The sequence below is a fragment of the Epinephelus fuscoguttatus genome, linkage group LG19 (assembly GCF_011397635.1).
Source record: "Epinephelus fuscoguttatus linkage group LG19, E.fuscoguttatus.final_Chr_v1".
In the NCBI taxonomy this organism is placed as follows: domain Eukaryota; kingdom Metazoa; phylum Chordata; class Actinopteri; order Perciformes; family Serranidae; genus Epinephelus; species Epinephelus fuscoguttatus.
Genome location: NC_064770.1, coordinates 20786444 through 20801185, shown reverse-complemented (window position 1 = coordinate 20801185; position 14742 = coordinate 20786444). Strand labels below are relative to the sequence as shown.

The 14742-nt window shown below is 41.4% G+C and overlaps 1 protein-coding gene across 1 annotated transcript in view; it reads right to left on the bottom strand.

Moving 5' to 3' along the window:
• col5a3a (collagen, type V, alpha 3a) overlaps positions 1–14742 on the bottom strand; it is a 74832-nt gene that overhangs the window by 18884 nt on the left and 41206 nt on the right. The window contains exons 22-40 of the mRNA XM_049561213.1: positions 14335–14379; positions 11703–11756; positions 11468–11512; positions 9652–9705; positions 8928–8972; positions 8487–8540; positions 6152–6196; positions 5725–5778; positions 5068–5112; positions 4872–4925; positions 4661–4768; positions 2498–2551; positions 2102–2155; positions 1956–2000; positions 1694–1747; positions 1293–1337; positions 1043–1096; positions 872–925; positions 59–112 (exon numbers count right to left, since the gene is read on the bottom strand). Of these exons, the coding sequence (XP_049417170.1) occupies positions 59–112; positions 872–925; positions 1043–1096; positions 1293–1337; positions 1694–1747; positions 1956–2000; positions 2102–2155; positions 2498–2551; positions 4661–4768; positions 4872–4925; positions 5068–5112; positions 5725–5778; positions 6152–6196; positions 8487–8540; positions 8928–8972; positions 9652–9705; positions 11468–11512; positions 11703–11756; positions 14335–14379 (1017 nt within the window). The remainder of the gene's footprint in view (positions 1–58; positions 113–871; positions 926–1042; positions 1097–1292; positions 1338–1693; positions 1748–1955; positions 2001–2101; positions 2156–2497; positions 2552–4660; positions 4769–4871; positions 4926–5067; positions 5113–5724; positions 5779–6151; positions 6197–8486; positions 8541–8927; positions 8973–9651; positions 9706–11467; positions 11513–11702; positions 11757–14334; positions 14380–14742) is intronic.

Genomic DNA, 14742 nt, shown 5'->3' with positions numbered 1-14742 from the left:
GTGAATAGAAACAGCTGTTAGGAGAAGAATATCATATACCAGGGGCTGATCCTCTTACCTGTGGTCCAACAACACCTGCTGGGCCGGGGGGTCCGTTCTTGCCTTGGAAGCCCTGGTGAAAAAGACAAGTGAGTCTGCTGACCCTCAGAGTTGAAACAGAGTCAGTAGGATGCACAGAGGGCAGGGGGGTTCCTAGATTTATTTTTGACCTCTCAACTTGCATTATGACACCAGTAATTCATTGCTTAAGTTATAGCTTTTGACTTACTTGCTGCGTTGACACATGTAGTAGATTACGTTGACTCTCAGTTCTGTTAAGTTAATAGAGTGGTGCAGGAATGTTTTTTGCAGGCCAACCTGGAAGCTAACATGGTTCCCTTGACAAAAAGCCAATGAGATTGTTCAATTGGATTTTGGATTATTGTGGTAAAAGTTTATGATATTTTGATGATGTTTTGTTCAGCAACATCATCTTCACAAATGAACTTTACTTTTATGAGTTTTGACTCCTAAATGCTATCACCAGAAGTGATAAGCTAATGTTAGGCTATGAAAGAGCTACACCACGGTCACATGACTTCAACATCACCACCACAAGAAGGCTGTAAAGCCATGTTTGGAATTGGGACGTTCTGAAGTCTCAATTAGCCACTTGTTAGCAAATGCCTTTTTAAAGACATGTATAAGCACCAAATTTCAGAAGTAGGGTATTTACTGATGTATTTTATGTTGTACAACTAAACGTAAAAGTCTTCGAAAAGACTTGGAAATGACGGAAACAGAAATGCAAAAATGCTAACTCATGGTAGGACTAGGAAGAATAATGCTAAATACTAAATATGTAGCTGTATTGAGATTGAAGGTGACTCACTGGTTCCCCTCTCTGGCCTGGGTGACCTGGTAATCCATCTTTTCCAGGTGGACCCTGAAACAGAAGCATTTTCTTACATCATTGTTATGAACGTGTGCATAAAATGTTGGCTGAGGTCAAATGAGTTACATTTAATCACAGGGCAAACAGACAACATCTTAGCTCACTTACATTAGGCCCTCTAGGTCCTGGTTCACCGTTTCTTCCCACTGGTCCTTGGGGGCCCTAGAAAATAATAACACAGATTGTCTGAACTCTGTCTCAAACTCCAGATTGCATTTTCTCTTTGTCCTACACTGATTTATGAGGCTGTGTATCTGTGACGCCAAGATATGTTTTTCATCTCTGTCGCTCTGTCGATACATCCATGGTTTTATTTAGGCACTGTATGTGCAGTATTATTCGAGAGTAAAAAGATTACCTGTTCCCCGGGGGATCCTGGAGGACCGTCTTGCCCAGCAGAACCCTACAAGGTGGACAAGTCAGAAAACAAATAAAAACATAGTACCAAAATATGAGCCACTCAAACATTTTTTAGTTTTCTGTCCACCAACAAATCTTTAGCTTTCCCAAGATGGTCTTCGAGGGTGAGAGTGTAAACTCAAGCATCCCCTGCTAGACAGTCGCTTCTCACTGCACCAGATGGCCTGTCATCTAGAAATGCACAGTAACAACCCGCTCCAACTCGGTCAGCGCATTCATCCATACTTTATGAGACAGCCAGGTGTGTGTTTATGTGACTGTAACTGTATGTGCATATGTCTTTGTTTATGTGTGTGTGTGTGTGTGTGTGTGTGTGTGTGTTTGTCAGTATAAGCTCACCTTTTCTCCGGGCTTTCCAGTAGGCCCATTTGCTCCTCTTCCCCCTCGGGGTCCCTTTTGGAAAACAAACAACACTCTGATTAGCACATGCATAACTCATCTGGAGGTGGAAGATAAACGTCTGGTGACGCGAAACACTGCAGTAATATAACAGTGTGCCTCCCACAAGTCAGTGGTAAACTGATGGCATCTAATTACAGCAAAACTGTATACATTGAGAAAAGCATGGTGGTATAGGTATGGTAACTTAAGCTGCACTCACATTGGAACCTCTTTGGCCTCCAGGCCCTGGCTGACCAGCTGGACCCTGCAATGTAGAGGTCAACAATTATTTATCAGCTCCCATGCAGAGAAGTTTACATATTCTGCAGCAGTCAGAATGTAATAAAATGTCACCACAGTCCTCACCCTTCGTCCTTTCTCCCCTGGGACCCCAGCCACACCAGGGAAGCCGAGTGATCCCTGGAGACACACGTAGAGGTTAATCAGCCTCAGCCTTCCATTCATCACACATCACCCCCAATGCCTCATTAACGTATAATTAACTACTGTATCAAATTAAAGCAAATCTAATCCATGAGCCCAACACAGTCTTAAATACACCATTCATCAACATGTAATGAATTGATGTCACTAATGAACTATTAATAAAATAGCCTTTTTTAATAAGCCATTTATCATTCTTTATTTTTAATCAGACAGGAAACAGTCCAGCCAAAGACGAACATCTTGCTGCTTAAAGCTCTGATAAAGGAACCAGAGGACACATTAGCTGATCATAATAGCTCATCAATGCTAAATCACCTTAGGACCTTGTCTTCCTGGGTATCCGGGCAATCCAGGCACACCAAGTTTACCCTGCAGAAACCGGCGAAATAAGAGGGGAGGAAGAAAAACCCAGAGGAAAAGTGCATGAGAACCACTTGAATTAAGATTTTTATGACACACTGCTGACTATGCATGCACCTATACAGCAGGGTATCTTTGAAATTAATGCACATAGTGTTGACAGAAAGATTAAATGCTTAAAACACGCACACTGCTTCAGTGGCAGCTTTGCCTTAGGAACGGGCTGTAACCAAATGTAATAAATGCGAGGGCATTAAAATCCATATGTTCAGTATTTCAGTGATTTTCAGACACTCATTTTATAAGAAAGTTTTGTCGCAGCAGAGCTAAAGAAATTAAACGGTACCACTTAACATTATAATGGCAGCACAATGCAGGATAAGATAAGAGTTTTCTCATCATTTGGCAGCCTATCCTCCTCATTCGTGTCCTACCCTTGTCTTGTAATGTACAGTACAGGCCAAAAGTTTGGACACACCTTCTCATTCAATGCGTTTTCTTTATTTTCATGACTATTTACATTGTAGATTCTCACTGAAGGCATCAAAACTATGAATGAACACATGTGGAGTTATGTACTTAACAAAAAAAGGTGAAATAACTGAAAACATGTTTTATACTCTAGTTTCTTCAAAATAGCCACCCTTTGCTCTGATTACTGCTTTGCACACTCTTGGCATTCTCTCCATGAGCTTCAAGAGGTAGTCACCTGAAATGGTTTTCCAACAGTCTTGAAGGAGTTCCCAGAGGTGTTTAGCACTTGTTGGCCCCTTTGTCTTCACTATGCGGTCCAGCTCACCCCAAACCATCTCGATTGGGTTCAGGTCCGGTGACTGTGGAGGCCAGGTCATCTGCCGCAGCACTCCATCACTCTCCTTCTTGGTCAAATAGCCCTTACACAGCCTGGAGGTGTGTTTGGGGTCATTGTCCTGTTGAAAAATAAATGATCGTCCAACTAAACGCAAACCGGATGGGATGGCATGTCGCTGCAGGATGCTGTGGTAGCCATGCTGGTTCAGTGTGCCTTCAATTTTGAATAAATCCCCAACAGTGTCACCAGCAAAACACCCCCACACCATCACACCTCCTCCTCCATGCTTCACAGTGGGAACCAGGCATGTGGAATCCATCTGTTCACCTTTTCTGCATCTCACAAAGACACGGCGGTTGGAACCAAAGATCTCAAATTTGGACTCATCAGACCAAAGCACAGATTTCCACTGGTCTAATGTCCATTCCTTGTGTTTCTTGGCCCAAACAAATCTCTTCTACTTGTTGCCTCTCCTTAGCAGTGGTTTCCTAGCAGCTATTTGACCATGAAGGCCTGATTCGCGCAGTCTCCTCTTAACAGTTGTTCTAGAGATGGGTCTGCTGCTAGAACTCTGTGTGGCATTCATCTGGTCTCTGATCTGAGCTGCAGTTAACTTGCGATTTCTGAGGCTGGTGACTCGGATGAACTTATCCTCAGAAGCAGAGGTGACTCTTGGTCTTCCTTTCCTGGGTCGGTCCTCATGTGTGCCAGTTTCGTTGTAGCGCTTGATGGTTTTTGCGACTCCACTTGGGGACACATTTAAAGTTTTTGCAATTTTCCGGACTGACTGACCTTCATTTCTTAAAGTAATGATGGCCACTCGTTTTCCTTTAGTTAGCTGATTGGTTCTTGCCATAATATGAATTTTAACAGTTGTCCAATAGGGCTGTCGGCTGTGTATTAACCTGACTTCTGCACAACACAACTGATGGTCCCAACCCCATTGATAAAGCAAGAAATTCCACTAATTAACCCTGATAAGGCACACCTGTGAAGTGGAAACCATTTCAGGTGACTACCTCTTGAAGCTCATGGAGAGAATGCCAAGAGTGTGCAAAGCAGTAATCAGAGCAAAGGGTGGCTATTTTGAAGAAACTAGAATATAAAACATGTTTTCAGTTATTTCACCTTTTTTTGTTGAGTACATAACTCCACATGTGTTCATTCATAGTTTTGATGCCTTCAGTGAGAATCTACAATGTAAATAGTCATGAAAATAAAGAAAACGCATTGAATGAGAAGGTGTGTCCAAACTTTTGGCCTGTACTGTAAATGAAAACTTAAAATATATATATATATATATGTACCTTCTCTCCAGCTATTCCAAGAGGTCCTGTATCTCCCATGAGTCCCACTTGGCCCTTTGGCCCCTCTGGTCCATCCTCTCCACGGGTACCTGGAGCTCCGTTATCACCCTAAAGTCATGAATGATAGTAGAAAGGAAGTGACAATTTGCTCTCTAATAGAGAATAACTGGAGAAACTGTTACCGAGGCTTGTGGTTTGTGGAAGCTCTCACCCTGTCTCCCTTGATGCCCATTTCACCTTTGAATCCGGGGAAGCCGTCTTCTCCCTGTGATGCATTGAGAAGAGCTGTTGTCAAGTGAAAGCTCTTGATGATAAATGGCGTCATTACGTTGTAATTCGTCAAGTGTCCTCCCAGTCACATTCCACAGTAGGACAACAAATGAAGACTCACTGTTTGTTTCACTCACCTTCTCTCCTTTGCTCCCCTTTAGACCTCTAACTCCATCCGCTCCCTGTGAAAAAGAGGGAATTCAACAATGTAACATCACTCAAAAGTCTACTCTCAAGAAAATGTCTCTGGACGTCACACAGAAAAATCACTGGTTGCCTACACTTCCAGAAATGCCCCATCTCAAAACACTGAAATGATTTATAAGTGTGTATTGATTTTCTCTTGACCTAACATCGCTCTGTTATTGACTCATTATTGACCTTACATTCATTTTATACAGATGATTGCCAACAAGGTCAGGCTTCCCCTACAGGATGTTGAGCCAGACTAGCAGATAAAATACTATACATTTGACGGTGACAAAAACAAAGCAGAATCCTTTGTCATGATTTCACTTTTATTCTTCAATTTCAAAAGCAGTCAAAATGGACTGCTCCACAGCCTACGCACACAGCGCTGCTCTATCTGACTCTCCCATCCGTCAAACGTTCCTCACTCTGTTGTTAGCAGTCCCCTTGAGAACTGAGGTGCTTTCCCTCCACCTGTCAGCTGTCAGTCATAGACTCAAACAGCTTGTCCATCACAGGTAGACATACTCGCTGAATGAAATGTGCGAGGGAATAAACATCTCAACGGACATTACACCTGAGATCATGATGCATTTCTGTCTCACCTTGACTCCACGGGTCCCTGGGTACCCAACAGGCCCCTGAGCGCCTGGTAAACCCTACATAAAAAAAAACAAAAAAACAAAAAAAACAGTCGTTAGTCTTCGCAGGCAGCAGGCAGGAAATCTGTATTTCCCTGACCGGATATAAATAAGCATTGCACTCATTCCCCGCATCCTTAATCGCCAATAAGTGTTTTCAAACAAAAAAGATAATGCTGATGAGAGCGTGCTGCTGACTCTAATGAGCTGCTGCTCTTGCACAATAAAGATGATGACACTGTAGCAACACAATGATTACAATGATAGGAGTGAGCATTATTATGACCCAGTGTGAGTGAGTGCACAGTTACAGATTGCAAGAAACAACATGCACTTTTAATATCTTGCTGTGACACTGCAGTAGACAAGCCTCAGATATGCGGTTACCCACTTGGATGCCTTTCTCTCCCGCGGGGCCCTCTCTTCCTGGGTGACCCTGGAACAGAAAAAAAATACAGGAATTAGATTGACTTAGCGCCGCTGCAAATACATCATTATTGTATTACTCCTTGATGGAAATTTCCGAATGCAACCAACCAGAGAAAAAGAGGAAACGCCAGCAGCAGTGAGAGTGAAGCCCCATAAAAATATCATTGTGTGTCACAAAGCTTTGCAGAACAATACAAGGAGCATTAAGTGAAACTCATTCAAATGTGTCTGACTGCAATCTCAAATTAATTCTTGGAGATGAGAAAAGCCTCACTGTTAAGGCCTTTATACTCTGTGTGTGTCTGTGTCTGTGTGTCTGTTTTTTTTTTTCATGCATTTAATTCACACATCAACAGATTTTTAACTTTCACACAGAACTCGAAAATTACATGGCAAAAAAGTGGTGTCATTTTTCTTCACACATTTTTTGTGTGCAACAGATGTCATGTCACAACGTAACAACAATAATGAACCCATTGCAACTGTTGCAAATTTGCATTGTTGCCAGTATGAATTGTTTTGATATTGGGTGATTCTCATTTTTGTGTCATTTATTCTTCTCGCCACCCCCAGTGTGTATAGGCCTTAGAGGATTTTAATTCTTTGCTATATGTCATGCTGCTGTGGATCAGTTCTAGAAATGCCTCCTGTGTCCCCCTACTGGCAGGCCACAGAAAAGTGTAGGTTGGCAAATTTTATCCTCTTGGCTATTTTAGATTAATATGAGTAGACATAAACATGTGGATATATACACAACTTATCTGGCTGTATTTTGTTAGTATAGCATGATGTGAGCTTTTATTTTGAAATGTATGTAATAGAGGTGCAACTTTCTATAGAGCAGTGTTTCCGAACTGGTGGGTTGCGGTCCAAAAGTGGGTCGTGGGTCCATTCTGAATGGACCGCCAGTGACTTGCAAACGAGTTTGTAAAAAGTGCATTTAAAAAAAAATTGGCGTTGTGCTTTTTTTTGATTTCCTGCTGTAGAGTGACTAACATACAGCTACGTGACAGAGACAGCAAACTAGCTTGGCAACATGGCCAAATGCAGGTATGATGCTGAATATATTCAGCTGTATGGACCTTGAACTAATAACTCAGGAAAAATCTAGACCCCAAGGCTACTTGGGAGTCGCTGCTATAGAGCGGGGATCATCAAGTGCATTTGTCCAAGGGCAAGAATTAAAAAAACAAAAACAAAAAAGTACTTAGTTAGTTAGTACTTAATTAGTTTAACTAATTAATAATTGTTTATAGGTTACTACTTAACAATATGATACAATACAATTGCTCGAATAAGAACTTAAAAGTAATTCAAACAAAATGTTAAATAAGAGCATGTGGGAAGAAAAATAAAACAAACTGTTAGATGAGAGCAATGAGTGTGTCCCCATTCTTCCATGGGACAGAAATTGTCAAGACACAAAAACAGAAATTGGTTTCAGCTTAATTTATCAAATCTGCCACGGAGCAACCAGCAAAAATATGGTACCAGCCGTATCCGACTTGCATTCTGCCAGTTTTATGCATTATAGAAGCACAACTGTCAGGACTAAGAACAGAGACAAGGACGGAGACTGAGCTCTGCAGCATGTGTGTGCATGAGCGAGAGAGAGGGAAAGAGCAAAAGAGAGAGGGGGAGAGAAGGTGGAAGGTGGACTATTGCACGCAATGTTTCTGTAAGTAACTAATAATTCATAACCCATGACATTTTCTAGTTATCTTACCCAAACCATTATAATGTCTTAAGAACTCATGGGTCAAACACACAGATTTGGGGTTGGTAATCATTCCTTATGAGATTATTTCCATCCCAATTGTTTTTGGGGCTGCTTCAATATTAGATGAAAAGAATTGCTAGATATCAGATATCAGGGCCAGATAATAAGCTCATGTTGGGCAAAATGTGGCCCACAGGCCACCAGTTCAATCGCTGCTATAGAGACCAGTCCTCTGGGTCTAGTCCTCTTTCGCTCATTATGTGGTGTATGTAGATTTTTGCTCATTATAAGTTACGTATGTTTTTACCCATTCTGTAAAAAAACAGAGAAACAACCTGTGCCAAAGTGTGTCACAGACTCTACTAGTGAATCAGTTGATGTTGTGGAGCTGTCATTCAGTTGTCTTGTCACTTGAGCACCGAGCTGACTGATGCAGCAGTGGTAGCAGCAGTAGGCTCTCTATTTATATGTACACAGATACCGGATATGTAGAGGTTTGCATGGATATGTGCATGTTTATATATTTGTGCTAATATAACACATGCACATATGTAATTGTGTTCGTGTGTATACTCACGGGTGGGCCATCAATGCCTGGTAGCCCCTGCATGCCTTGTTTCCCCTGGGGACCCTGTATAGGACAGAGAAAGCTATGAATACTGAGGTGATCTTCAGATATGACATAGTACTTTAACTTATACCTAAGAGACGCCATTTTCCCACTTTTTTGCTCCTCTACCAAACATATAGTATTTATGACTAAGTCCACTTTTTATTTCTTTTTTCAGTCAGCGTAGCCTCATGATGTGCAGTGGCCAAGGCTGTCCCTAGTGTCTGTTTTGCCTGTGTGTGTTTCTTCTATATTGATTTCCTGTCTAGCCGTGTCTCGTCTGAATGGGAGCCAGAAGTGGTTGGGTCGCACTCAGCAGCTCAACCAGCCTCCCCTGGGTATCTGATGACAGGGGTCACAAGGTCACAAGCTTTAATTCTAAAATTAAGTGAGAGACATGCTACATACCTTCTCTCCTGGCAATCCAATGGCACCCTGAGGACCGGGCAAGCCCTGGACCAGAACAAAGCATCAATCAGGTTATGTGTCACAAGACTAGGAGAAGGCTGGGAGTTGAGGTTTTGCTCTAGTCTGTGTGTAAGCGTGCATCTGGTATGTGTGTACAGGAGTCACGAACAGTGCGTGGATGCCCTTTGTGTGGGCTGGGTGGGTGGATGGATTGTTGACATGCTTCAGAGCTGAAAACATGATTAAATCTTCTTAAAATGATTGTAACGTCTCTGACGGCATTTTTAAATCACATTTTGTTGTGGGTGGAAACCTCGTATCTCCAAAAACATTCTTTTGATAAGATAATAAGAACAGCTTTGTATCCTGAATACATTTTAGTGTCATGCAATTAAATTGTGAAAGACTTTTATATGCAAAAATGCTGGAAAAATTTCTAAACATGCAGAAGAACAAGCAAACCTTTGGCTGAAGTAAAAAAACATAACAAACAGGATGCTTTTTATGCCACAAAAACACAGAGATAAAGTGTGTGTGTGTGTGTGTGTGTGTGTGTGTGTGTGAGAGAGAGAGAGAGAGAGAGAGAGAGAGAGAGAGAGAGACTGTGTTCTTATGCAACTGCCTGTTTGCAAGTGATTGTGCATATTTGAAGCATGTCTATGACTTGAGTACATTTATAGGACGTGTAATGAGTGGATTAACTCCCATAGCGACAGTGCAGTACCTGTACTCCTGGATTTCCCTGTTGACCTGGGGGCCCGATCTCTCCAGCTGGACCCTGACGACAAGAAACACTGATAGTCACACACTCTGTCTCCACGTGATCTTTGTCATAAGGTCATTATCACATGACTGGTGAAAAGGTTCATTAGAGGGCCACACTAAGCCACTCCAGGTGATGTTTTTGTTGAGATCAAAAACTGTTACCAACTAGGGATGAAACAATCACTGGTTTTATGATAAAACGTGGTAAAATTCCTGACAATTAGTACTGTATCACCATCCACACTGTTCTGTTGTGTGCTGGTGTTATGTGCAATACAGGAAAGGCTGAAGTGCAATACTGTTATGTGTAGTTTGGGTTTTTATGTTGGGTTTTTTTTATGGTGCACGCTTTTCATTTACTCTGGACTATTATTGTAAAACGACTTGTGCAGCTCCTAAGTCAAAGAAGAATTTCCTAACAGGAACATTAAAGTATACTGCATCATCTTGTATCGAATCGTATATCGTATCGTATCGTATCTCATCGTATCGTATCTCATCGTATCAAAATGTAATTATCACTAAAACCTTATTTGATTAACACACAAACTAATGGTAAATACTGTCCAGCATCAACCTGTGTTAGCAACAGTCTCCCAGATGCCGGCTATCTTTAATGCATATGCACATTTGATATGGTTTAATGTTTACATAAGTTATTGGCAGTGGTGAACCTAGGCTCTGGGGGGCCCTGACAAAGAAGCCAATGGAAGCCAAATTTGAACTTGAAATTGAAGATATTAACTCTTACCAGTTAAAGTGTAGTTTATGTAAAGAATACTCATATATTTATACTGTAAACACTAATAACATATTAATGTAACAACTTCACATAATGAATAAAACCTTTAATAATAATTTCACACTAAATAACAGTTACGGCCTTAACGACAGTAAAATAAGTCTTGAGTGTGGAACAATATTTGTCTCTGTTACACTCGAGGGACTCAGCAGCTAGACTTTTATCCATTATCTGTGTTGGAGAGGCTGAGATTGTCACTACAATGAGAACAGCTGGTCCACCTTAACAGTCCACCTTGAGGGAGGCTATCTTTGCATGCTAACTTTGGGGCTAACCCCCTTCACTGTGATCAGCATGTGGCAAGCAAGACATGGGAACTTGGCTTAGGACTTGAGGAGTTGTAGCATTTATTCACTGGCAAATTGCCTAAACTGTACAAACATACACTGCTACATATTAATTCATATTCTCTGCTTTGGTCGCCACAACCTCACCATCACCATCACCGTAACATTTTCTCTCTGCCTCTTTCTCTCTAGGGGCCCCATTAGGGTTTTCTTGGGGCAGCGGCAGCGCACTGAGTAATATCTTTATTAGAGGTAAAAGGGGGTTTATAGTGTCATTGGAAAATGTGCCAATATGAGTGGCTACTGGGGGCACCTTTTACCTCACTTTTAGGGGGGCCCAAATATTTGCCTGGTTTGCCTCTTCTCTTGGTGTGCCTCTGGGTATTGCCTATTGTTATTTTAATGTTTATGCAGACAGAAAGTGCTGCTAGTTTTATTTGTGGTTTTCAATATATAAAAAAATCTAATGAAATGATTTTAGTGTGTGTACCAGTACTCTTTAATACTGATAACCCTGAAAATTTTAGTCACTATTATCGTGATATTAAATTCTGACACCATTTCATCCCTATACACCCACATGCTCAATGTCATTTAATTACTTTTACATATATTGCAATCATCAGTGGTATATTATGACAGTTACAGGGGTGAAATTATGTGTTTATGAAAGTAGCAGGACTGACCTGGTTGCCCTTTGCACCTTGTACTCCATCAGTTCCACGAATACCCTGACAAAATACAAGATTTCAGAAAACAAATAATAAAATGTCAAAGTTTGATGCAAAAATGAGACACAGTTTAAAAGCTTCCTTGTTTGTCTTCAGTGGCATATTGATAATTCCATGCACAAGAGGACCCTTTATAGAGTTGAAGAGACTGAATAGCTCTGATCGTGCAATCAAGGCGATGTTGACTTACCGGCTGGCCAGGTGGGCCAGGTGGCCCCCTTGGCCCAGCAAGACCCCGGGAACCCTGGAGACAAAACATAGCAAATAGTCAGCAGCTAACCTGCATTCATGATGAGGTTGGGTGAGGGTGGAATACTAAATCATAAATCAGAACTAAGGAGAGAGAGTGGAAAACAGGGAGAGACAAATAATATATTTTAGTGTGCGTGTGTGTGTGCGTGTGTGGGCGCATCTGGTTTTGTATGTGCTAGCTACAGAGACTGCACTAGCCTGTGTTTGCGCGAGTGTGTTTGTGTGCTCTGTTTTTGTCAGCCTCCCTCTTTGTAGGCTGGCCAAGCCACCTGTTCCAAAGCCACATCTGTGATCTCCTGGGAAGTGATTGATATGGAAATATAATCATTCAGGCCAGGATTTTATCTCTTCCCTCTCCGACTCTCTCTCTTTCCTCTTTCCTCTCTCTCCATCTCTCTTATCTCTTTCACCACCAACCAAATTTCTGCCTCACGTTTGTCTCTCTCGCTGCCTCACTTTTCCCATCGCTCCCTCTCTCTCCCCCTCTCACATCAAAACAGCCAACTCCTCTCTTTTTCTGGTATATTTGTAGTTTAACACAGCTTTCCTAACATGTCTTATGGCACTCTATTTCTTCCTGCACTAGATGATCCATTTGGAGGGACAGAACCCTGCTGAGCCCCAGCCTCACCTACTGGGAGAAAGATAGAGTGTGAGTCATAACCAATCAACCAGTGTTCACCGCAGAGCTACACAGAAAAGATGACAGCTTCTTCTTCAGTGCTTCAAGAATCTCTGTGGTTTCTCTATGATCCAGATTTAGTTTGCAGGTAGAGTCTGTATGACAGATTTTGAATATACATATTATGCACGTTATGCAATGGTATATTCTTGTGTTCAAGCTGTGCATCTTTTCCCAGTGACCTTTTCTCGCTTACTGCTAGGATGAACAATGTGGCAGTATTTCATTAATAAGGTTTTTTATATATATATATATATATATATAACTGTATATTGTACAGTTATATATATAAAAAATGTTTCTGTTGTTTTGTACATGTACAGTATGAGCAGTAGATTTTGTACTTGTGTAAGATATTTTGTGAGATTTTGGCTGAATCTTCTGCTTGAGCTTAAATCTAGTGATCTCCTATAATCCCCTCATGGTTTGTCGTGGAAATCATTTGATTCTGTGATTCTGTACTAAGAATATTTTTTGTCTGAGAACCCAAAGCAAAGACAGGATAGATATATCCAGGGCTTCCACACATTTTCATGGACACAATTTCAATACTTTTCCATGACTTTTCAAGGACCCATAAGAATTTTTTCATGACCATTTACAATGTATATAAAGAACAGAACCGTATAGTACACTTTACATTAAATGTTATTTATTTTATTATAGGCAGACCGCTGACTTGGAGCAGTAGAGCTCAAATTTTGTGATACCATTTAAAAGTAGTAGTGGGGCATAAGTATAGAGACTTTGGGATTTATGAGCCTACATCAATGATACTGACGGCCCTTGATAGGGTGCTGGGTGGCCCCCTCAACCATTTCTTATTTCCCAATGAAAATAAATTGATTCACACTTTTAATATAAATAAGACCGTCAGGGTGCATTAAAAAAAGGATAAAATAGAACTTCTTTATTCAAAAAATTGCCAGGAGAGGATCCCCCTAACCTCCCAGAAAGAGGTCCAGTCTATGCCCCAAATGTCCTCAGTTCCCAGAAACAACCCTGCGTACACCTAACCTGTCTGGGGCTCCTGCATCTGGCCCCTGGCCTCCTGTCATTTTGCAAAAGGGGCCCCTCAGGCAAAGCAAGTTGAGTATTCCTGATCTAAATGTTAAATCATGCTGTCACAACATTACTTTTATTGACTCACTTGCCAAAACGTTATTCAAACAATTCAAACTAAAACTCTGTGCAGCACGGTGGTGCAGTAGTTAGCACTGTCACCTCACAGCAAGAGGGTTTCTGGTCTAAACCCGAAGTGGAGGGATTGAACACGGGGTGGGGGAGCCCTTCTGTGAGGAATATGCATGTTCTTCTCGTGTCAGACATGCACTTCAGGGTAGTCTGCGACTATAAATTGGCCATAGGTGTGAATGTGAGCATGAATAGTTGTCTGTCTCTATGTGTCAGTCCTGCGATAGTCTGGCGACCTGTCTAGAGTGTACTACGCCTATCGCTCAATGCCAGCTGGGATAGGCTCCAGCAACCCCACGACCCCTAACAGGATGAGCGGTTACGGAGAAAAATGAATGAAGATTAAAACTCTATCTAACCACAACTCCAGCTAGCTGGAATACACAGAGATAGAGATGTAATACAGGGAAAAAATAAAGAAAAAACAGAAGGGGGTAAACAAAAATTCACGTAACGATGCATATTAGAGCTACGTTATATAGCTACGTGGAAGGTTATTGACAGAAGATAATTGTAACAATTAACTGCATTAAACACAACAAAATTCCACAACTTTTCCAGGATTTCCATGTCCATGGGAGCACTGTATTTCCTCTACAGTCAATATCTTTAATGTTGCAAAACAATAAACATTAGATATTGCATTATGTGCATTACACTGGAGCATTATATCATTCAAGATGTGGTTACTCACAGGTTCGCCAGGTTGCCCTCTTGGCCCGACAGGTCCCTCAGATCCCTAAAATATAAGATGGAAACAGATTCAACACATACATCTCATGCACCTCTCTAAGTCAACCTGAGGCGTGGATACATTTATATCCCCACAGACATAATCTGTGAAAATAGCTCATTAAAGAAATTCACTGCCTGACAGATAAGGCTCAACTATCTTCGAGCAAAGACTAATAGACCGCTCTCTCAAATTTCCCCCGCCCGCCTGCATGGATTGATACTATCTTGACAGAGCTTCTATCTTTCATATTTTCAATTCTGTGTCAGGGATGCGCTGCATAGCTTTCATGTCTTTTGCAAACTTTGATACTGAATGAACTCAGGCCAGCGTAACCGAATTAAAAAATATTCTCGAGTGTATGACTTC